The sequence below is a fragment of the Lampris incognitus genome, chromosome 3 (assembly GCF_029633865.1).
Source record: "Lampris incognitus isolate fLamInc1 chromosome 3, fLamInc1.hap2, whole genome shotgun sequence".
Classification (NCBI taxonomy): domain Eukaryota; kingdom Metazoa; phylum Chordata; class Actinopteri; order Lampriformes; family Lampridae; genus Lampris; species Lampris incognitus.
In genome coordinates, this window is record NC_079213.1 from 31,191,550 (window position 1) to 31,215,031 (window position 23,482).

General features: G+C 45.6%; 1 protein-coding gene across 6 annotated transcripts; it reads left to right on the plus strand.

The window, feature by feature from the left end:
- The first annotated feature begins 274 nt into the window (after positions 1-274).
- On the plus strand, positions 275-21,678 carry upf2 (UPF2 regulator of nonsense mediated mRNA decay). 6 transcript variants are annotated; one of them, XM_056276250.1, is made up of 23 exons: positions 275-316; positions 1,049-1,423; positions 3,736-4,515; positions 6,879-7,039; positions 7,414-7,605; positions 8,589-8,738; positions 9,064-9,167; positions 9,659-9,744; positions 9,869-9,977; positions 10,094-10,207; positions 10,354-10,470; positions 10,635-10,820; positions 10,971-11,174; positions 11,424-11,699; positions 12,005-12,188; positions 16,119-16,276; positions 16,620-16,724; positions 16,999-17,097; positions 17,220-17,393; positions 18,178-18,319; positions 19,205-19,325; positions 19,421-19,607; positions 20,327-21,678. In XM_056276250.1, the coding sequence occupies exons 2-22, from the start codon at positions 1,050-1,052 to the stop codon at positions 19,446-19,448; spliced, it is 3,864 nt and encodes a 1,287-aa protein (XP_056132225.1). In that variant the 5' UTR covers positions 275-316; position 1,049; the 3' UTR covers positions 19,449-19,607; positions 20,327-21,678. The 6 variants fall into 6 exon arrangements, with proteins under 6 accessions (XP_056132225.1, XP_056132223.1, XP_056132228.1 ...); XM_056276248.1 differs by having other exon boundaries at positions 19,421-19,598; XM_056276253.1 differs by having other exon boundaries at positions 19,205-19,598.
- The last annotated feature ends 1,804 nt before the right edge of the window (positions 21,679-23,482 follow it).

The window sequence follows — 23,482 nt, forward strand, 5'->3', positions numbered from 1 at the left end:
AACGACCAAACATATCGTGGTGTTTTCGGGGTTGTCTGCAGACGTCAGTCCGTCACGCGGGTCGTCGTCAACATTGCCTGTCACAGTGCGCAAAATGCACAAAGTCGATCTATATGTTATCACGTAAACTTTGATGCTTAATACAGACGTCATTATATGCAGGTTATCCATTTTTGACAGGAAAATTTTTTTTGAATCAGTTCACAGGAAAACATTTAGTCAGGCACGACTTGTCGAGCCCAAACAAGGGGTCCTTCGGCTGTTCACACGGAAACCAACGCTCCAAGCCCGATGTTTATTTTGCTCCCGCTAGGAGGTAAACAGACCGCTTTTAATTTGTTACGTGAAAATGAAAGTCAGGTACGGTTGTTTAGCGTGTCTCGTAGTTTGCGTTACGCAAGTGAGATACATGTCGTAGGAAATTAAGCGCTGTCAAACCGTTTGTTTACATCAAATCTCCCCATCTTTCCATTCAAGTGGCCTAGCGCTAACGATAACGTTGGACTGCTAACCCAAATTTAGCTAACGACAACTGGGTGACGGTTTGTTGCTCACTGGGTTACATTGCGTTTTAGATTCACGCAACTTAGACGTAAATACGAATACGTTATAACAAAACTAAAAATGATAGTATCTCGGTTATTGCACAGTTATATTTGATGTATCAGGAGTGCAAGCATACGTTGGCTAGAGGGCTAACGAGCGTTTATCGTCGCTAGGCCAGGGCACAACTGCGGTGGGCGTGTTTCGCACTAACGTCAATTTACTTATCTATCCCGGATGATGGAATTAAAGTTTAGTTTCACATTGAGATCACCTGCAAAAGTGGTTACCTGCAAACGCGACAATTTGTATGACTTGCCATCGCTGCCGTTAGTAAATTTAACGAGTTTTCTCGGTAGCAAATGTTTCCGTTCATCGTGTCAAGCTGAACTATGTACATGTCATTCACCAAGGTGTACTTATTGTAACTTGACAAATATGGTTCATAAGTCGCTAAACTTTGTTTAAACGGTAACAAAAAATAACGTATTGTCTTCACCTCCAGGATGCCCGCTGAACGCAAGCGATCTATAAACATGGACGAGAAAGAGGTGTGTACATTCAGCAGCAAAGAAAAGGAGAAAGACAGAGATGGCGAGAGGAGACCGGCCTCCTCCCGGGATAAAGCAAAAGACGAGGCCAAAATGAGCGGCAAAAAAGACTGTGGTAAGGCTGCGGAGGAGAAGAAGAAGCGGCTGGAAGAGGAAAAGAGGAAGAAAGAAGAAAAAGAGCGAAAAAAGAAAGAGGAGGAAAAACAGAAAGCTGAGGAGGAGCAGAGAAAGAAAGAGGAGGAGGAGAAGAGACAGCAGGAGGAGCAGGAAAGGAAGCTTCAGGAGGAGGAGGCCAAAAGACAACGCGAAGAAGAGGCGGCTCAGCAGAAGTAAGTAACACGACAGGGATTTCTTGTGTTCATGGCAGGACTGAATGTTATTGGAAAAAATGACTTTGCCATTGTGATATTAAAGAAAAACAGGAGTCAACATAATTTCACCAGATATATACAGCTGTTAATTCCAATAGCTTCATTTGTAAGGAACTGATCTCTTAAGCAACAATCAGGGTGATTTTAGAGGGAGAGGTAGAGCTGGGTGATTTATTTATTTATTATTTTATATGATTAAGTTGCATTTTTACTTTCCTACAATTTGTAAAATGACTGAACTGGAAAATCACGATTAAAAAAAAAAAGTTCTAGAAAAGGAAATGTGGGGAGGGGATCTCATCACTTCCCAGAACGTGCTCAAAACTCAACCACTTACAGTCACATTCATTGATACCATGCCCCTGACAGATGTACCATAAAGATGTCCACGAACGCAAATGAAGAACTCATTACTAAAAAAGGCGGTGTTACTTCAGGCGTATGGAAGTGATTCAGGTTCAAGTGGTCAGACATAGAACAAACGACTGTTCTGTATGAGGTTTGTAGAAAGTTGATCACTACAAGACATGGGAACATGACCAACTTGTTCCAGAACCTGTGGTAGAGACAAGCGGTACAATGGCAGGTGTGAGTAGCACTAAGGGCTTGAGCCCATATAGTGTTTTTTTCTGAGCGCCAGTGTCTTTTTTTCAGATGTTCCCAATGAGGAGAGAGCGTATGCGGCTGCCTAGAGAAAAGCGCTCCACCCAACATCTTTTTTCACAGTGCTCTGACTTTCTTGTGCAGCTGCTCCGAGCGCTTCTAGTTGAAAATCTATTAACCTTTCAGAAAGGTGCTGGTGTCGTCACTGTCGCTGCTTTTCACAAGGAGCCAATCATATATTAAATGGGGCGGGACTCGTAACCCTGGCAACCAAGAAGATGGAGGTGATAATATTCACCGTATTGCCATCTCTGATGGTTCGTGTCATGCACCCGTGCCCTCCTTGCTCTGTCAGATTTAGCGATGACAACATGCAACACCAACAATAAAGTGAATATTTCTCTCAATATCGTGACCGTTTTAGATAGAGGCTTACAGTTACTTTCATTTTAAAGCTGAGAGGTTTACTTTGAGCGGTCTTCCATTTGGTGACATAGTGGGACTATTCGATAGTGTACAAAGCTCATCCATATAAAGTATGAGGGCAGACAACAACAAGCCCCGACACAGACCCACTGCGGTGGTGGAAGCTACATGATGCTAACTTCCCTAGACCAAGGAATCTGGCCAAAAAATATCCCTCTATTCCTGCCAAGTGCCCCCTTGGAGAGAGTTTTCGGTACACAGGGTAACATTGTAATATACCAAAGAGCATGCTTCAAGCCAGGGGCAGTAGACAGGCTTGCCTTCCTCTCGAAAAACCTCTACACAACTTCCTAGAAGTTAAAGGGATGTTTGAGAGTATTTTTTTTATTATTTATTTTATTATAATTATGTATTATTATTTATTGAATTTAAATTTTTATTTCACAAGTTTTTTAGGAATGGCTTACAAGAGACTTTTTTTCCAATTTGATTTAAAAACAAAAAAAATGTTTTAATCAAATTGAAAAAAAGGGGGGCGCATCTGTGAATGTCTAGAAAGTGATGTCTAGAAAGGATTCAGAAGATTACAGGAGGCTTAATATCACTGTCCTCAGTGAGAACGATGGTGCATAGCATGTGTGCAAGACCAACAACCAAGAAGTCATTTAAACTGACTAAACTGTTATTTATCAGATGGACTAAACTGTTTTCCTCAAGATTAATCATGAAAAATATGAACTTTGCTAGTTTTAATTTTCGTCTTATATCACATCCTTTGCAATGTTACAATTCTACGTGCATACGGCATGATGATGTTGATCCTGAAACGATACGTTTTTCCGCTCTAATTCATGGTTTTCTCTGTAATTCCCCTTTTAAATTTTTTGAATTTTACAATTGCTTGATTGTGTTCTCGTCCATTGGCTAGGACTCAGTTGGAGAGAAAAGGCTTTAGAGTTATTTAGCAGAAAAATGCCCCCTGTATAATGTCTGTTTTTGTGGGTCAACACTTTGTGAAGACCTTTGAATGTTTGAATATTCCAAACTGTCCCTGAAATGTTATCACCTCGTGCCCATACTATGGCAATATGTCAGCTTTCAGAGTCTCATGAAACAATTAAAAAAAAGTTTTACCAGACAACTGTACATGTGACAGGCACAGGTTCATTTAAGCCCACTAACTTAAATTGAACATCACCGCTGTTCAGTTTCCCTTAACCTCCATTTTTCTTTATTTGCAGGGAAAAGGAGGAGGGGCACCAGCTACACCAGGAGGCCTGGGAGCGACACCAGTCTAGGAAGGAGCTCCGCAGCAAGAACCAGAATGCCCATGAGGGTCGCCCTGAGGAAGCCTTCTTCAGCCGCCTTGACTCCAGTCTTAAGAAAAATACGGCCTTTGTCAAGAAGTTGCGAACACTCACCGAACAGCAGCGCGACTCCCTGTCCAATGACTTTGCCTCACTCAACCTCAGCAAGTACATCGGTGAAGCAGTGGGCTCTGTTGTGGAAGCCAAGCTGAAGATCTCGGATGTGGGTTGTGCCGTTCACCTGTGCTCCCTTTTTCACCAGCGCTACGCTGAATTTGCACCTCTGTTGCTGCAGGCGTGGAAGAAGCACTTTGAAGCACGGAAGGAGGAGAAAGCGCCCAACGTGAGCAAGCTGCGCACAGACCTGCGCTTCATTGCCGAGCTCACAATTGTTGGCCTGTTCACAGACAAGGAAGGCCTATTGCTCATCTATGAGCAGCTGAAGAACATCATTGGGACAGATCGGGAGACCCACACACATGTGTCAGTGGTCATCAGTTTCTGTAAGCACTGCGGAGATGACATTGCTGGCCTGGTGCCCCGCAAGGTGAAACTGGCTGCAGAGAAATTCGGTCTGGTCTTCCCTCCGAGTGAGATCATTAATACAGAGAAGCAGCAGCCCTTCCAGAACCTTCTCAGGGAGTACTTCACATCGCTCACCAAACACCTGAAGAAAGACCACCGGGAGCTACAGAACATTGAGCGGCAGAACAGGTATGTAAGGAGACTAGGGCTGTGTGATATGACCAAAATCTCATATCCCAATATAGGTCATTTCATATCCCAATAACGATACATATCACGATGTAGCACATTTTCTCTAAATTCAATAAATAAATAGTTTCTTGCCTGCCCCCCCAGCAAGGGGCAGCCTTGCTCTCGCTGAACCACAGAGAGCAGAGGAGAGTAGCGCGACTATAAATGACATCAAAACGCAGTAGGAACTCTCACACTGAGCTGAAAAGGAAAGAGTGCACATAAATTAGGTAAATAACATAAATAAACATGGTCTCTACTGCGTTTTGCTGTCATTTATGCTTACGTTAGTTTCTTGTCTCCTCTCCTTTGCTCTCTGTCTCGCCGCGGGCGAGGCTCAGCCCCTCCACATATGGAGCAGAGTGGAGGAGAGACGGACTGCGGTGGAGAGTTGACGGCAACTACACCAGTAACATTACTGTTAGTACAATAAAAGCTTCATGGGTAAAAAAATAAATAAGTTGTTTATTAATGTAATCCGCTCAAAAGATGGACAGACTCCAAATGACGAAAAATATTGCTGTAAAAGGTGATTTGTGGCACATCGAAATAAACAGTAAAGCATAATATGAAACGACAGATGTTTTTCTGTCGTCACACGATATATATATATATATATATATATATATATATATATATATATATATATATATATATATCGTCATAACGCACATCCCTATAGAAGACTGTTGTTAGCCTGAAATTATTTTCCTTTGACTCTTTTTCTTGATTGCTGACTTTGGCAAAGTCAGGCAAAGAAACTGTCCTGGACTTTGAAGAAGACTAGCTCACCACAATCTACCCACAGATACGACACCCTGCGCCCTGCAATGTGAACTCTTATTGAACAGAGCAATACTAAATATACAGCCCATCTTTTTATGATATATTTAGATTAAATTAGATTTTTTCCAGGTGATACAATTTAATATGAAATTAGATTTTTATTTTAATTCATTTACAAGTGTTGATATGAAAGTCTTTATTTAATGAAAGGCTGAGAGCCTGGAGTAAAAAGCTCAAAGTGACAAGTGGGGATGTACAGGAGTACTCATATTCAACTTTTGTCATTTCTAGATAGCTTATTTTTCCATGTATTGCTCTTTGTTACAAGTACAATAGCCAGCTAGTCATAAAGTGTGGTAGTGTTAATCTCTGGCTGACTCCATTGCTACACCGGCTCCACATCTACTACTGTGTGACTTGTGCCCCTCTCAGGCTGAGAGTTACACGACAACATTTTGTTCTTTGCAGTTATGTTTTCAGAGCTGACACCTGTTGCACTGATGATAGCTTCATTGCCACTAAATGAAGTCATGGCCTTTGGCTGCGTCTGCCTCAATGGATACCTTTTTCTGTTTCAGCATCATCTTGTGAATTTTTTTGAACTCATCGATGAGTTGTTGCCTCAAGTGAAGGAGTTCAAGTATCTCGAGGTCTTGTTCATGAGTAAGGGTAGGATGGAGCGGGAGATTGACAGGTGGATTGGTGCAACATCAGCAGTAAAGCGGACGTTGTACCGGACCGTTGTGGTGAAGAGGGAGCTGAGCTGGAAGGCAAAGCTCTCCATTTACCTGTCAATCTTCGTTACAACCCTCACCTATGGTCATAATATGGTAGTGACTGAAAGGGTGAGATTGCGGATACAAGCGGCTGAAATGAGTTTCCTTCGTAGGGTGTCTGGGCTCAGCCTTAGAGATAGGGTGAGGAGCTCGGACATCCGGAGGGAGCTCGGAGTAGAGCCGCTGCTCATTCATGTTGAAAGGAGCCAGTTGAGGTGGTTCGGACATCTGATTAGGATGCCCCCTGGGCGCTTTCCTTTAGAGGTTTTCCGGGCACGTCCAACTGGGAGGAGACCCTGGGGTAGACCTAGAACTCGCTGGAGTCCAATCTGGCCTGGGACTGCCTTGGGATCCCCCAGGAGGAGCTGGAGGGCATTGTTGGGGAGAGGTACATCTGGAGTGCCCTATTTAGCTTGCTGCTACCGTGACCTGACCCCGGAGAGGTGGCTGATGATGAGAGGAGATTTTTTTTTTTTTGTCTGCTACTTTTCCTTTTTTGTCATTTACTAGACTTGGTTGCTTTGAATACAGAGCACTATCAGAAGGGTCAAATTCACCAAAGGAAGGTTTATGAGACAGTAAAGATGGACATAATCAGGAGTGTGAATTGGGAGGAGAGCTCTCATTGGAAAATTGGCCAGTGACTTAGTTTTTAATCATTTGAATCACTCTTGCATTGGGAGTGACTAGTCCACCAGGGTAACCCCAGATACTTGTGACTACTAAGACAAAAACTCCTTTACTTTTTCTGCTTATCAGGCGGATCCTCCATTCCAAAGGCGAGCTGAGTGAGGACAGACACAAGCAGTATGAGGAGTTTGCCACCTCCTACCAAAAGCTCCTGGCCAACACTCAGTCACTGGCTGATCTGCTTGATGAAAACATGCCGGAGCTTCCACAAGACAAGACTGTACAGGAGGGTATGTGATGAGTCTATTTTTACAGCCTTATTTATTTCTGAATTAAACATACAATGTTTCATATTTTCTTGTTTTCTCTGTAGAGTAAGAAGGATGACACATTCCATTGCCAGCAAGAATTTCAACCATTGTTTCATATAGTAGCCCCAGTTTTGGTTTTAGGTCTCTGAGAGAAAGATAGGAATAAAATCTTGCCACAGTTATAATATTTATAATTTAAATTTTGATTGAGAACTGTATGATCACACATTTCTTGTCTTTGGAGCCCTGAGATTTTAACTTTGGTGCTCTTCTAGTTGCTGGTTGTGTTGTTTGTACAACCAGCATTTCAGGCTGATTTTTCTGTTTGTTTGTTTGTTTTTTTTTGCCTGTAGAGCATGGCCCTGGCATTGACATTTTCACCCCTGGTAAGCCTGGAGAGTATGACCTTGAGGGGGGTATCTGGGAAGACGAGGATGCCCGTAACTTTTATGAGAACATGGTGGACCTCAAGGCCTTTGTTCCCGCCATCCTCTTCAAGGACAACGAGAGGAGCAGCCAGGGCAAAGACAAGGAGGATGCTAAGGGTGTGTGAAGTAAATGTACAGACAAGAGACATACAGGAATCAGGAACAATTTATTTGTCATTTCATATTATGTACTACGTACACAAAAGAAACAAAACTCCATTTCCCCCAGCCCACAGCAATGCAACACAAAAACACGTCCAAAAACACCACCAAAAGAAAAAAAAAACATACAAAAACAGAGAGAACAAAGCAACAAAAAAAAAGCCAACAATACAGTCCACCCAGTGCAACACAGTCCAAAAACCACCATCCAGAGAATACTAACTTTGTATTTGCTCCGCCCATCGACTAAACCAGCTGATTAAACTAATTAGTTCTCCTACCTGGCTGAAATGTTGTGCTAATTAGAATCAGATGATTTAGTGCATGGGTGGCGCAAATACATGGTTAGTGCTTCTACTTTCTGAAGCTGCGTTTTCCACCTCTGGTTGGAACTGCCGGTCTGCATGGGCTAGCAGTTAGCTTAGCCTGCCCTGCCTCCGCGTCCTGTCAGACCGCCCTCGGTGTTTCCCCCTCAGGCACAGCTCCAGGCAGGGCTGTGGTCCCTTGGCCTATCAGATGCAGCAGACCAGGCCCCCCCAGCTGATCCAACACCAGCTCTCCAGCCAGACACTCTCGACACACCTCTCCTGCACTCCACATGACGACACAGACAAAAACACTGCAGCCTCGGTGTTTCCTCTCAGGCAGGGCCATGGGATAGCAGTTAGCCTAGCCTGTCCCACTTCCGCGTCCTGTCAGACCACCCTCGGTGTTTGCTCTTCGGGCCCACAGGACGCAGCAGACCAAGCTTTCTCAGCCGAGCCAGCGCCAGCTCTCGGCCAAGCAAAGTCGACAATCAAAATAAAAACTTCACACGATGAAACAAACTTTGATGTGGACAAAGACACTGCATAATTCCCACATGAACTCTACAGATAAACAGATACAGATAAAAACACACACACAGCTGATTGTATTTCTCCTACTCCCTGTTTCAGATGCCAGGGAGGCAAAAGAAGGTGCCAGCACGACAGAAGAACTGGAACTAGAACTGGAGGCTCTGGACATTGCTGATGATCCTCTAGAACTGGAGGGCCCAGATGAGGCGGAGAATGAAGAGTTGGCCAAGAAACTGCTGGATGAACAAGGTAAATTAATAGTTATTGAGAATTTAGTGTGGGCTGCATCTTGATGTGGTCTTTCTTCCAGATCCTTGGTGCTTAGGTTTAGTTAAAGGTCAGGGAAAGCGCAAAAGGCAGAGAAGGTATGTCTGGTTGAATGTTTAAACGCTCAGTGTTGTAAGACAGTTTATTCAGACTTGATTATGCTCCTTGTAGTTTTCCTTAGAAAGACAAATGCAGTTTATTTGGAACAGCGATTTTTGTGTTTGAATTTTTTTTTTAGTTTTTATCATGCTCAAAACTGTTTTTCTCCATAGGTGAAATAACATGTTTTTTTCCTCTGTCTGTGAAGAGCAAGAAGACGAGGAGGCGAGCACTGGTTCTCACTTGAAGCTCATAGTGGATGCCTTCATCCAGCAACTCCCCAACTGTGTCAACAGAGACCTCATTGACAAGGTGAAGAAAAAATTACCAATTAGGCACTTGCAGGGCCAGGAAGAGATAGCCAGCCTTCAGATGTTTCCCATTTCAGTTGTCAAAAGAAACAAAACTTCCTTGAGCCTTTATACTGACATAACTTGTCACCTGTGTGTCTTGTTGACATCAACACGACACCTGAGAGTCACGGCTGTGTTTTAGGTATGTTTTGGGGGAATATTTGGTGTCACTTGAAACTGCTAGACCTAAACCTAGATTAGCTCTTAATTATCTTGATAGGATTTGGGTTCTTTCAGCAGCAAATAATGACTTGAGTAGTCTCACAGGTAAGTAATCGTAAGCTTTATCAGGAGGTTTTTCAGCAAAAATACTGGCAGAGGAAAAGGCAAAATTCTGACATGCAAATGGATTGGAGGTTAGTCATTTTAGTAATTTCCTTGCAAAAAAATCAGAGAAATGTTGCACTTGTTTGCATATAAAAGAATATGTGAATGTTAATGTTCTCGCAGGCTGCCATGGACTTCTGCATGAACATGAACACCAAATCTAACAGGAGAAAGCTTGTTCGTGCCCTCTTCACTGTTCCCAGGCAGAGGTAAGCCGTGCACAGAACCCTTGGTTAGTGTGTAGCTGTAGTTGTGATTGAATCCACTAGGTGGTGGTATTGTCATATTATGGAGCCAAGAGCGCCGAGGGCACTGAATTGCTGGCTCTTTCAGGTTGGATCTCTTGCCCTTCTACTCTCGCCTGGTAGCAACCCTTCACCCCTGCATGTCAGATGTGGCGGAGGACCTGTGCTCCATGCTGAAGGGGGACTTTAGGTTTCACGTAGGTCTTTCTTTATTGTATTACCAGAATTAGTTGCGGAATTATTGTCTGGAAAAACAAAACAATAGGTGTCCTTAAACCATTTAAGTATCAAACAAGTTTTGCCTTTCTCGTAGATTCGAAAGAAGGACCAGATCAACATTGAAACCAAAAATAAGACAGTCAGATTCATTGGGGAGCTGGCCAAATTCAAAATGTTTTCCAAAACAGACACGCTTCATTGTCTCAAGGTAAGTGGAAAATGACCTCTGATGATCTGAAGTTTTTTTTTTTTTTTCTAGTAGATTAAAGGGAATTTTTCTTCAGGACGTTGTTTGATGTGTGGTGAAGTGATCTGTGTGTGTTTGTTCTACTTGTGTGTGTTTTTGTGCTGCAGATGCTGCTGTCAGACTTCTCTCATCACCACATAGAGATGGCATGCACCCTGCTGGAAACCTGCGGCCGCTTCCTCTTCAGATCCCCTGACTCCCACCTACGTACCAGTGTCCTCCTGGTACACATACACACACACAGGAAAACTATGTAGAAGTGTATCACTTGTAAAATGGCATATCAAAACAATAAAATACTGTTCTGCTCTCGAGATTAATTGCAGTTAATATAACTTTTTCCTGTGTGAGAAGGCATACATTTGACCTATTCCTCTCTCTGTTTCAGGAACAAATGATGCGTAAAAAACAGGCTCAGCACCTTGATGCACGCTATGTCACCATGGTAGAGAATGCGTATTACTACTGCAACCCCCCGCCCATCGAGAAGACAGTGAAGAAGAGGAGACCCCCGCTGCAGGAGTACATCCGCAAGCTGCTCTACAAGGACCTGTCCAAAGTCACCACTGAGAAGGTACAGAACAGGATATGAGCACTGAGACTGCAGTATGTTGCCTACTCTCACAACCCTTTTATTTAACTGCCGTATTTATGATGATTCTCCCAAGCTTCAGATTTTTTTTCTTTTCTTTTTTCAACCTGTCCTCACCCCCTGCCCCACTAGGTGCTGAGACAGATGCGCAAGCTGCCCTGGCAGGACCCGGAGATCAAGAGCTACCTGATCTGCTGCATGGTCAATATCTGGAATGTCAAGTACAACAGCATCCATTGTGTGGCCAACCTGCTGGCTGGCCTGGTGGCCTATCAGGAGGATGTTGGCATCCATGTGGTGGATGGTGTGCTGGAGGACATCCGTTTAGGCATGGAGGTGAGGAGGGGACGCAGGGGGGAACGGGGGAGAATGGGTTATAGTTGCCGGTAGAAATCTCAGTCAGTTAAATGATCCATTGATATTCTGTACTTTCAATCTCCCTTGCCACATGTGCATGGCATGGTGCCCTTGCTGAGGAGCTGACAGGAGGGACATGTACAGACTGCTGAACTCACTGTCCACCTCTGAACCCCCAAGTTCCTTCCTCTCTCTCCAACATGCTCACATGCTCTTCCATATCCACAGGTAAACCAGCCCAAATTCAACCAGCGGCGTATCAGCAGTGCCAAGTTCCTGGGAGAGCTCTACAACTATCGCATGGTGGAGTCAGCGGTCATCTTTCGTACCCTCTTCTCCTTCATCTCCTTTGGGGTAAACCAGGATGGCAGCCCCAGTCCTCTGGACCCCCCAGAGCACCTGTTCCGCATCCGGCTGGTCTGCACCCTACTGGACACCTGCGGCCAGTACTTTGACAGGGGCTCCAGCAAAAGGAAGCTGGACTGTTTCCTCATTTACTTCCAGGCATGTCTACCTGCACTGCATCCACTTGCTCCTCTCTCGGTTTATTGATGTCTTCTTAAAATCTGCGTATTATGTTTGAGACATCTCTAGCAGTTTTGAGGGAATGTATCATTAGAAAAAGCATATAGTCCTAGATTGGCAATGTTACCGGCTACTATGCGAAGTCATCATTATCTCTGAAAATGTATTATTCATAATCCCAAGCACTTGCCCCGAAGTGTCTTTATATCTGCATTAATTTAATGGAGGTGATAGTGGTAACAAGGAGAGTTTTCTTAATCCCACTTTGTTGTGTGGCCATGCAGCGCTACATCTGGTGGAAGAAGAGCATTGATGTGTGGAACAAGGACCATCCGTTCCCCATAGACATCGACTACATGATCAGTGACACCCTGGAGCTGCTCAGGCCTAAGATGAGGTTCAGCTGCTCCCTGGAGGAGGCCACCAAACAGGTTACTGACCTGGAGAGAGAGGTCCTGGTCAAATTAGGTACGCTCGTATCAGCCTGCAGGGACACACGCAAACACAAAGACTTCATTTGTCTGTGCAGGGCATTGTAATTAGCGAAAGCATAAAGGAAATCAATGTGTAAATGCTGTGTGCTGCCAGTTCCTCCGGTTGACCCACTCCTGCTCTCTGTCGTACAGGCCGAGCAACATTCTGTAGCATGTGGGAGGAGAATGCAGCCATATCTCTCGCCGCTGTCTTTTTCTTTTTCTGTCCATCTGTCAGGCAGGTTTAGCTCATCTGAACACATACCTAAAACATGCACCCACACATGTCAGTCTTGCCTACTTAACATGGTCCGGAGGATACAGGATTTTGGGTTAAATAACTACAATAGACAATGCACAGTGTACTTACCTGGCGATTTATTTTTGGTGGAAGACGGAAAGTGTTTCCACTCTTTGGAAAGTGTTTGTCACTTTTGCCGCTTCATAAATTATGAAAGAAATAGACCACTAAGTTACATTGTTATTCAGCATGTTATCTTCAGACATAGATCCCCTCCGGACCCAAAAAGAGTTCGTAAACACTGTAAACCTCTGGCTGGGGTTTACCTTGGAATCATTTAAACATCACAGTGATCGTCAGTATTTTAGAAATAGTTAGAAGTGATCAATTTTTTGAGATTATTTTGAAGGTAAAGAATAACTGGTCTGCAACGTCTTTTGGACTACTATACCACGAAAGAGAGTTCACCTCTTAAACAAAACAAGGCCATAAGGCAAGAAAAGTTTATTTATGTGCAGAAAGACAATTCAACCTGCTTTACATAAAGGCATGAAAAGACTTTAAAGAAGAGCTACAGAACAAGTTAAAACACATTAAACAAGAAAATTTAAATATAATAAAAAGAGTTAAAGTGTTGGATCAAAATGCAGTGTGAAAAATGGTGAAGTTAAGTGTCAGTAGGCTGAAGGTTCATATAAAGGCAAAGGCAAATTTAAAAGCTTTTAGCCTAATTTTAAAAGTGGTCAGAGCGGGGCGTAAGTCTTCAGGAAGTTAATTCCAGCTAAACAAAAGGGTGCTTCACCATGTTTTGTTTTAATTATTTCTGGTAATAGTTAGCAGAACATTCCCAGATGACCTGAGAGGTCATATAGTAAAAACAAGCCACAGGTGTCTTTTGGTCCCTAAACATGGAAGTCACTGGAAGCCAGTGCAGAGACCTGAGCATTAGTGTGTTCAAGCTTCTTCGCCTTTGTTGGGATCCTGGGAGCAGCATTCTGAATGAGCCGAAGTTGCCTGAGAGCTTGTTTTTGTTTTGTTTTTTTGTTGGGGGGGAGGGGGGTTTCTTCCTAGTTGTATCCGGCCAATTACCCCACTCTTCCGAGCCTTCCTGGTCACTGCCCAACCCCCTCTGCTGATCCAGGGAGGGCTGCAGACTACCACATGCCTCCTCCAATACACGTGGAGCTGCCAGCCGCTTGTTTTCACCTGACAGGAGTTTCGCCAGGGGGACGTAGCGCATGGGAGAATCACGCTATTCCCTCCCAGTCCCCCCCCCGAACAGGTGCCCCAACCGACCAGAGGAGGCGCTAGTGCAGCGACCAGGACACATGCCCACATCCGGCTTCCCACCCACAGACACGGCCAATTGTGTCTGTAGGGACGCTCGACCAAGCCAGAAATAACATGGGGATTCGAACCGGCGATCCCCGTGTTGGTAGACAATAGAATAGACCACTACGCTACCCGGACGCCTTCAGTCAGCAATTCTGTGTTGACAAAGCTCATCCTCTGTCCTTAATGCACAGCGCAGCCAGCGACTGGAGCTGGTTCAATCCAAAAGAACTCGCAATGCTTCCTGCAGTTGGGTTGGATCTACGCTGGATAACGTTCATACCACAAACGAACCGTACCAGAGTTTGTTTGTAACCGAACCGAGACCACCTCTTCAACAAGGTCTCGCTCTGGTTGTTTTGGTCCGCACCCACGTGGATTGCTCTGTTCACACCTGCCCAAACAAACTGCACCTAAACTCTCGAGGGTTCAATTAAAACGGACCAAACGGCTCAGACGTGAAAGCGCCCTGAAGCGACACCCCCCATCCTTAAACCTTCCGTTTGAATTAGGAAACACTCTACAGGAAAAATGTTTATGGAACTGCCTCTTTTAATAAATTTTTGTCTCAGAGTACAAATCTAATGGAAACACAGATTATGTATGATGGAATTTAGCTGCTGTTAAATGTATGTTGTTGCTTTGTTGTGCATGTTAACGTCATGAGTATCAAGGCAGTGGTGCCGCTGCCGTGTGCGTCATCATCATTGTCAGAGCTGAAAGATGTGCAGTCGCAGAAAGAGATGAGAATGAGAGGTGGAGACCAAAACAAGCAGACCAGTGTCAGGCGGCCGTGGCAGATGGAGAGAAGAGAAAACAGGAAGCATTCCTGTAGCAGGTGTAATGTAGTCGGGAGTCACAGTGTAAACAGCCCCGGCAGTTAAGCTGATAGCAGAGCAGGCACACGGCATTGTCTCGCAGTTTCAAGGTGTTCACTGGGAATGTGGAGTGAGAATGCTTTCAAGAACCCACGACTCCACCCTCTGCAAGTGTGACTGGATGAAAGTGTACATACATTTCTTGTGCCTGACTCAGTGTGTGTGTGTGTGTGTGTGTGTGTGTGTGTGTGTGTGTGTACCAAGTTTTCTATCCTAAATTAGGATAGAAAAACCTGAAACCACTTACCTTGTCGGGACAGTGTATGGGTCCCCATGAGGAAGAGGGTCTATTTTAGGGGTGGGCTTGGTTTTAGGGTTAAGGTTAGAAATGTCATTATGATGGTTAAGGTTAGGATTAGGGGCTAGGGAATGAATGTAGTCTAGGGTGACATGGTATATGTTTGTGTGCGTGTGCGCATATGAATGAAAGAGGGAGAGAGAGCAGTTGATAAGAGATGAAGGCCTTGGAGTGAAACAGTGCCCCCATTGTTTTACCTTTCATCGTTTCACGAGTGTAAAGCATTCCACCAGCTCCTGCTCACACAAGGCCCACTCTTCTGCACGAGCACGGCAGCTTGACTTCATATCTCTCCTCCATCGCCACTCACAATCATCATGCTCTGTAATTGGTATCACCCTTGTCATCCTGGATAGCCGGTAATACAGAAGCCACCTGTCTTATGTCTTATGAAACCGTTCTTTCCTCTCAGCTCTGTTGCACGACTTGGCTTCATTCTCAAGTGAGGCTTTTGTTTTGGTAAAGCTGTTCAGCCAGTTGGGCATTCTTGGAGTGGTTTATGATATAATCTGTTGTAACCATCTCTGCATAAGCTGATTATTACATCTAAAAACCCAAGAGTAAGTACAAGCTTGTTGACCAGTACTCCTCTAGTCGAGAATGTCATCAACCGAATGCTACAGGAAAACATGTTGACTTCCCTTAAAGAAACGTGACAAATATTAACTGTTGTACGGTGGCGCAGGGCTTAGCGCGGTCACCTCACAGCAAGAAAGTTCCTGGGTTCAAGCCCTGGGGTAGCCCAACCTTGGGGGTCGTACCAGGTCATCCTCTGTGTGGACGGGGAGAACATGCAAACTACATGTTCTCCCCGTGTCTGCGTGGGTTTCCTCTGGGTGCTCCGGTTTCTTCCCACAGTACAAAGACATGTAGGTCAGGTGAATTGGCCGTACTAAATTGTCCCTAGGTGTGAATGGGTGTGTGTGGAGGGTGGGGGGGGCCCTGTGATGGCCCACCTGCCACCCAATGACTGCTGCGATAGGCTCCAGCATCCCCGTGACCCTGAGAGCAGGATAAGCGGTTTGGATAATGGATGGATGGAATACTATATTGAGAAAATTGAATTTGTGATAAAGGGCTATACAAACAAAACTGACTTCACACTGGCCTCCTGCTTTCTCACTGCCTTTGTGTATGCGTGGGTGTTAATGTGTCTGTGTGCGTTTCTCCACCAAGGTCTTGCCATGGAAAAGGACGGCCGCTGCTCTAGTGCCATGGGTGACGGGGAGGTGCTGGATGAGGAAGATGATGAGGGTGATGATGATGAAGAAGGGGGTGCGGAGACAGAGGAGCAGTCGGGCAACGAAAGCGAAATGAACGAGCAGGAGGAGGAAGTGAGTGTCAGAATTGATCACGTTGTCCCGATCAGTCGACTTTGAAACCTTTACCTCTTGTCCACCCTCCCTCTACCACAGTAAGGAATGTGTATGTGCCGGTAGGGGGACATGTGGACATCTCACTCAGAGGAACTTGACAGGTCGTGTTTGTTTTGAAATGTATTCCTGCCTTTTTTGCTGCATCAGCAAGACCATGTGACAAAGCGCTTCAGACTTTTAATAGTGTTGTGTATCTATCTCACTGCATCACATTAATCCAGCCCCTTATATCTGTGTGTGTATGGTCGATTTCATCCTTCCCCTGGTGAGTAATAACAAGCTGCAAACATGTACATTTCAGGAAGGGTCTGAGAATGAGGAAGAAGAGAGGGAGGAAGAGGAGGAGGAGAACACAGACTACCTGACGGACTCCAACAAAGAGAACGAGACGGACGAGGAGAACAATGTAAGATCACTCTGTTTGGGTATGCGGGTTCGTCTGCAGCAAGAGTGTAGCTTCAAAACGATGAAGGAAAACTCTGTTTTAACATAATTTCAGAAAAACAACCATGAAAACCAAAATTAAATTCAGCTACATTGTATGGTACAGTAGGTAACTTCAGCGTTTCACTAAAGGATAACAAATTTGAAGGATTTTGATGTTTAACCTCCAATGGTATTTGTTCTTTAGCTATTTGTGTGTATGTATCAGTTGTGTTTGCTCTCATGTCTTTATACAGGAGGTGACTATCCGTGGCGGTGGACTAAAGCATGTGGCCTGTGCCGAGGACGAAGACTTCATCCAGGCTCTGGATAAGATGATGCTGGAGAACCTGCAAGTATGCTCAGCTCAGCTTTAGTATTCTTCTTTAGGGCCTAAAACGGGCCCCAATGAAGCATCCACATGACTTGCGACTGTGGAGAACCGGGGAAGTGTTGATGGGTCTGTTGCTTTCTACAGCAGCGTAGTGGCGAGACGGTGAAAGTGCACCAGCTGGATGTGGCCATCCCTCTGCAGCTGAAGAGCCAGCTGAAGAAGGGAGGCCCTGGACCTGTGTGCTCCGGGGAAGGAGAACAAGACATCTCTGACACCATGCAGTTTGTAATGCTCACACGCAAAGGCAACAAGCAGCAGGTACAAAAAAAAAAAAACCTCTCAGATGACACACGCTTTTGTACCCCTTACTACTGTAATGTCATTCCCCTTACAAACTCAGCACTGTCTGACTGTGCCCAGGAATAATATTGACTCTTGGGTTGCAGCTGTGGGTGTATTTAGGCAAACTGTACTGGAGGAATGTGTGGTTTGGGGACAGAGGCTGGCTCTTGTACTGCTGGGTGTGTCCAACTTTTTTGCTGAGGCAGAAGGTTTTAGTGGCACATTTGGAAGTTGGCGCATTCCCCACCACTCCATATTACTTCACAGACCATTAGGGACGGTTGCGAACCTTTGGTTTTGATTTTTTTAATTGATTTTGTTAGTGTGAGAAGATGGAGAGAACACAGGCTGACTGTAGATGTTACTGCTAGCCGTATAGATAGGAACTGACATGACTCTCTACACCCTCATTGTAAACACAGCCCCTTCCTATGTAATGAGTTACCCTGGTGGTGCATAAAGGGCTCCTGTGTGTGTTTGTTTGTTTTGTAGCACCACTCCACTACCTGTCTATGGTACATACCCGGGCCTCAGCAGCCTGCTTGAATATACCTGGGCCGAAGCTGCTCCCTGTTATTCAAATAGTGCCACATACACACTCCCACATCCACACATAGCACTTCTCTTCTAAAAGAGTGAGTTTAGGAATCTGCATTTACTAAATATGAAGGTCTGGTCAGCAGTTTTTCTGAGCACATGTGCCAAATTTGTCCGTGGAGAAAAAAAAACAATCATGCTGCTTTGTGTGTCTGGTCCACAGTATAAGATCCTGAACGTGCCCCTGTCATCCCACCTGGCGGCCAACCATTTCAACCAGCAGCAGGCGGAGCAGGAGGAGCGCATGCGGATGAAAAAGCTGACCCTGGACATCAACGAGAGACAGGAGCAGGAGGACTATCAGGGTACACCATAATGTTATTCTTTCTCTCAGTTTTCCACTTGGCACTTACTCACCCACTGCAGGGTAATTACAGAGGTGTGCGTTATCATCAAGCAAGCAATCTGTTGAATGTTCGCTTATGTGAAGTGATGAGTACAAAACAGTGGTTCTAAATCCAGTTCTCAGGTACCACCAACACCAGCCAGGTAGATATCTTAATACATGCTCAATAATCCAGGTAAAGAAGCCAGGTAGACAACTGTATTTACCTTTTGTGTCAAGTATACCGGCCATCCAATCAGACTAGCACAGCAGGTGAATGTAATGAATACCCGGCAGAATCGAAAACCAGCAGTGGGGCGTCCGGGTGGCATAGCGGTCTATTCCGTTGTCTACCAACACAGGGATCGCCGGATCCGCGTGTTACCTTCAGCTTGGTCGGGCGTCCCTAGAGACACAATTGGCCGTGTCTGCGGGTGGGAAGCTGGATGTGGGTGTGTCCTGGTCGCTGCACTAGCGCCTCCTCTGGTCGGTCGGGGCACCTGTTCGGGGAGGGAGTGGGAACTGGGGGGAATAGCGTGATCCTCCCATGCGCTACATCCCCCTGGTGAAACTCCTCACTGTCAGGTGAAAAGAAGCGGCTGGCAACGCCACATGTATTGGAGGAGGCATGTGGTAGTCTGCAGCCCTCCCCGGATCGGCAGCTCGGAAGAGTGGGGTAATTGGCCAGGTACAATTAGGGAGAAAAAGCCACACAAAAAAGAAAGAAAAGCAGCAGTATTGGGAGTCTTCGTTGACCAGATTGAGAACTGTTGCTAAAGGGGAAAAGGTCAAATATGTCTTGTCGTCCTGGTGTGAGTTACCATAATTATTGCCCTGGCTTGTCCTGCGTGTGTCCACTGTGCAGAGATGATGCAGTCGTTGGCCCAGCGGCCAGCCCCCGCCAACACAAATCGGGAGCGGCGGCCACGCTACCAGCACCCCAAAGGAGCTCCTAATGCCGACCTGATCTTCAAGACTGGAGGAAGGTGAGAGTCAAAGCCTCAGCCTTGGCCACCGACGGAACCGGCAGAATGTGTTTGTGGCCGCACTCACTCCCCCTTGTTGGTGTCTTTCTGAACAGAGGACTTGGGGAAACAGGAGAAAAATGAAAGGCATGAGAAGCGAGACAGACAGGAGAGGCAAGAGAGGCAAGAAAAGCAGGAGAGCAACAGGAGATATGGAGGAGACTAGGCGTGTGTGTGTGTGTGTCTAAAAGTGTCATCAAGCCCTAGTATCCATAGTCACCAGAAGCTAGCAGAGTAAGTCTTGTAAGTTGAGTGAAGGCATACACTGCGTTTTGCTTTTTATTTATTCAGAATATATTGTTTTGCAGGCTCTAAACTCACAAATGAGATTATTTATTTTCTCCAAACACTCTGGAAAAACAACTTTAAAATAAAGATTTCCTGAATTTTTTATATTTTCCTTACATCTTACCTTGTATGTCTTTCTTGCTTTTCTATCGAGCAGTGACAACATGGCGTAAGCATCCTGCCGGAGGTTTCATTCATTTACACGCATGGCGACATTTTTTCTTTACCACGCCTGCACATGACCTCATGTAACTGTGCCGACTTTTTCCAGAAAGGCTGCTGCGGTGTCACAGAAATGCAGGTGGACGTGTTGGTGACGGAGGGTGAATTACGCCAGCGGTTCTCAATCAGGTCCTCGGGTACCACTGGTTTTCTATTGTGCAAGGTAGTTCATTACATTCCCGAGTTGTTTCGGGTTTAACACTTCCTGATCGGAGGATGGAATAACTGGAGCGACGGGTGACTGTAATGAGCTACCTGGCAGAATAGAAAACCAAGCATAAGTGGTCGTACCCAAGGATGTGATTGAAAACCACAGAATTTGAAAATAACGTTGGATGCAGAGTGAAGTTGGGGTTAAGATGGGCGGGAATGGGAGGGTCATGTTCAGACGAGGGGTCCTGGCTGGCGTTTGGGAGGCATCTCCTACAGTAATGGCCTGCTCTCTCCCCTAGGAGACGCTGATTGGAGTCTGGCCCAGGGAGCACGAGAGTGAGAGCGAGCAAGAGAGAAGAGTAACAGGTGGCGGGGGAGGGGGGACTGGTCTCATCTGGGGAACAGGGAGGAAATCCTCTGGACACCCACAGACGCCAGCACAGACCCCCCCCAAACACACACACACCGAACCCCCAAGGCTGGAGGAGGAGAGTGAAGAGGAGGAAGATGATGAAGAATGGGGGAGGTAGGCATATTAACATGGGGTGGTGGCAACCCAATACCCAAGGTCGAGGGTCAGACGAACGGACAGACAGCACCTTTTCTTTTTATGTCTGTCGCCTGGATGAGACTGCTGCAGCAACTTGCAACAAAAAGCAAATCCCGCCTGTCTGAATCTGCAGAACTACCAAGGTCAGCGAACTACTGACTGTCTTACAGACAGATGGACAAACAGACAGAAACACCGGCACCAGGACGGATCACCGGCGAGCTGGCAGATCAGCGTAGGATGCGGATGAAGCACTTGCATTTAGAACATGGCTAGGAAGACAGAAATAGAGTTTGCGTGGAATAGTAGGAGGGGAGGGGGTTAGACGTCCGCAGGGGTTTTTCGACCCGGCCGGGAGCGCGTCTGTAACTCTTATCCCTATCTTAAATAAACTTGCACACCTTTTTATCAAGGCAGCTCCCCAAGACATGGCAGGGGAAGGTGGGTTGCGATGGGGTCACCCGCTGAAGTCCAGTTCGCCAGGCTTATCTGGAAGGAAAAGTGTGATGGTGTTCACATAAACCAACTGTACATTTGTATGTGCGTGCGCGTGTGTGTGTGTGTGTGTGTGTGTGTGTGTGTGTGTTCACATAAACCAACTTGTACATTTGTGTGTGGGTGTGGGTGTGTTTCTGCATAACCTGCCATAATGTGTTGTGGTAATGACCCCCCAGACCCGGGCGGGGCAGGCAGGGGACCCGTGTGAACCGACCAGCGTCGCTCTACCTGTGTCCCATGATAACAAATATATATCTGAATATACATATTCTTTATTTTTTGGGGTTTTAGCCCTCTAGAGGTTATTTTTTTCACTTTCGGGAGCACCGGAGAGTCTGTTTTTTTTGCCAGTATAAATCCTGTGTAGGTTTTGAGTAGCGTGTGCTGTAATGTGGTGAAAGCCTTGATAGATTTATGAACATCCGTGTCTGTGTTCGAGCCTCCTGCTCTGTGATGACGTTGACTGTACTGCTTGATCCTCTTCTTCTTTGGTTTCTGTTGACTGTGTGGTAGATATAGTTTGTGTCCTGCTGCATGAGCTTCTTTCTTGCACCAGCAGCTCTGTAAGCCAGTCTGCCCATGTTTTAGTAAAGTGTCCACTGAACTCAAGTCCGGTTTCTTTCTTCAGTCTTCAACCACACTGGTGTTTATTTATGCAAGAAAAAAAAGCCACTTGTTTTTTTATCCTTATGTGATGAAGAGGGATTTGTTTTGACGAAGTGGTCACTGCACACTTGCGTTATCCGACTCCGCTCCCCCCGGCCGCAGACGGCGAGTCGCGAGCCATTTTTTCCGGCGTTTCCGGTCAATTTCTTGCATTTTTTCCCCCCCCTCGTGAACAACAACTTTTGGTCATTAAAAACTCCTTGTGGTTTCTCAGTTAATGACGCCAAACATAGGCATTTCGAAAGTTTGTGATAGTACTTCCTGTGTAGAAAATCACTTCCTGCCCTCCATCTGTAGTTCGTGACGTCATATGCAAACAGCCTATTGGCCGGGTACAAAAAAAAAAAGTTTTTGCTCTGAAGGTGTTTAGCATTCAGCCGTAGAAGGGACGTAAAAATCTCACCTGGTCTTTATATGTGTGCTAGCATCTAGAGGTCTGTGTATGAAACTGAGCAATTGTTTTTCTTTGTGTGTGTGTGTGTGTGTTTGAGAGGCAGTGAGCGGGCATGTTTTCTTGTCTGGGTGTAATTACAAGGCCCCAGTCGTAGCTATTTTCTCACTCCCAGCTGGGCGACTGCTCTCAGAGCACACCCAAAATACATCACGCACGCGCCTTCCAAAAAGCTACGGGGCATTGTAGCATCAGCGGCCCTCGCGCTTCTCGTTCACGCACGCTTCTGCAGGTTTAGTGCAAAATTCCACCCATCCCACGAAAACAAACACACACACACACGTGGTTGTGGTCTCATGGGATGGACTGCAGCCTAGAAGACACACACCAGTGAAACTGGGTGGTGGTCAGGACAGACAGCTCATGGTCGCCTCTTCAAAAGCAGCCGAAGTAAAAATCTGGACTACCGTAGCACAGCATACATGAATCTGGACTACCGTAGCACAGTTTACATTAATCTGGACTACCGTAGCACAGTTTACGTGAATCTGGACTACCGTAGCACAGCATACATGAATCTGGACTACCGTAGCACAGTTTACATGAATCTGGACTACCGTAGCACATGAATCTGGACTACCGTAGCACAATTTACATGACTCTGGACTACTGTAGCACATCTTACATGAATCTGGACTACCGTAGCACAGCTTACATGAATCTGGACTACCGTAGCACATGAATCTGGACTACCGTAGCACAGCTTACATGAATCTGGACTACCGTAGCACAGCTTACATGAATCTGGACTACCGTAGCACAGCATACATGAACCTGGACTACCGTAGCACAGCTAACATGAATCTGGACTACCGTAGCACAGCTTACATGAATCTGGACTACCGTAGCACATGAATCTGGACTACCGTAGCACAGTTTACATGAATCTGGACTACCGTAGCACATGAATCTGGGCTACCGTAGCACAATTTACATGAATCTGGACTACTGTAGCACATCTTACATGAATCTGGACTACCGTAGCACAGCTTACATGAATCTGGACTACCGTAGCACATGAATCTGGACTACCGTAGCACAGCTTACATGAATCTGGACTACCGTAGCACATGAATCTGGACTACCGTAGCACAGCTTACATGAATCTGGACTACCGTAGCACAGCATACATGAACCTGGACTACCGTAGCACAGCTAACATGAATCTGGACTACCGTAGCACAGCTTACATGAATCTGGACTACCGTAGCACATGAATCTGGACTACCGTAGCACAGTTTACATGAATCTGGACTACCGTAGCACATGAATCTGGACTACCGTAGCACA

Excerpts from the sequence above, each read along its gene's own strand:
- upf2 (XM_056276250.1), top strand. The coding sequence starts at position 1,050 with ATGCCCGCTGAACGCAAGCGATCTATAAACATGGACGAGAAAGAGGTG. Across the intron at positions 1,424-3,735 it reads GAAGAGGCGGCTCAGCAGAA|GGAAAAGGAGGAGGGGCACC; the intron begins GTAAGTAACACG and ends CTTTATTTGCAG. Across the intron at positions 12,189-16,118 it reads AGAGGTCCTGGTCAAATTAG|GTCTTGCCATGGAAAAGGAC; the intron begins GTACGCTCGTAT and ends TTCTCCACCAAG.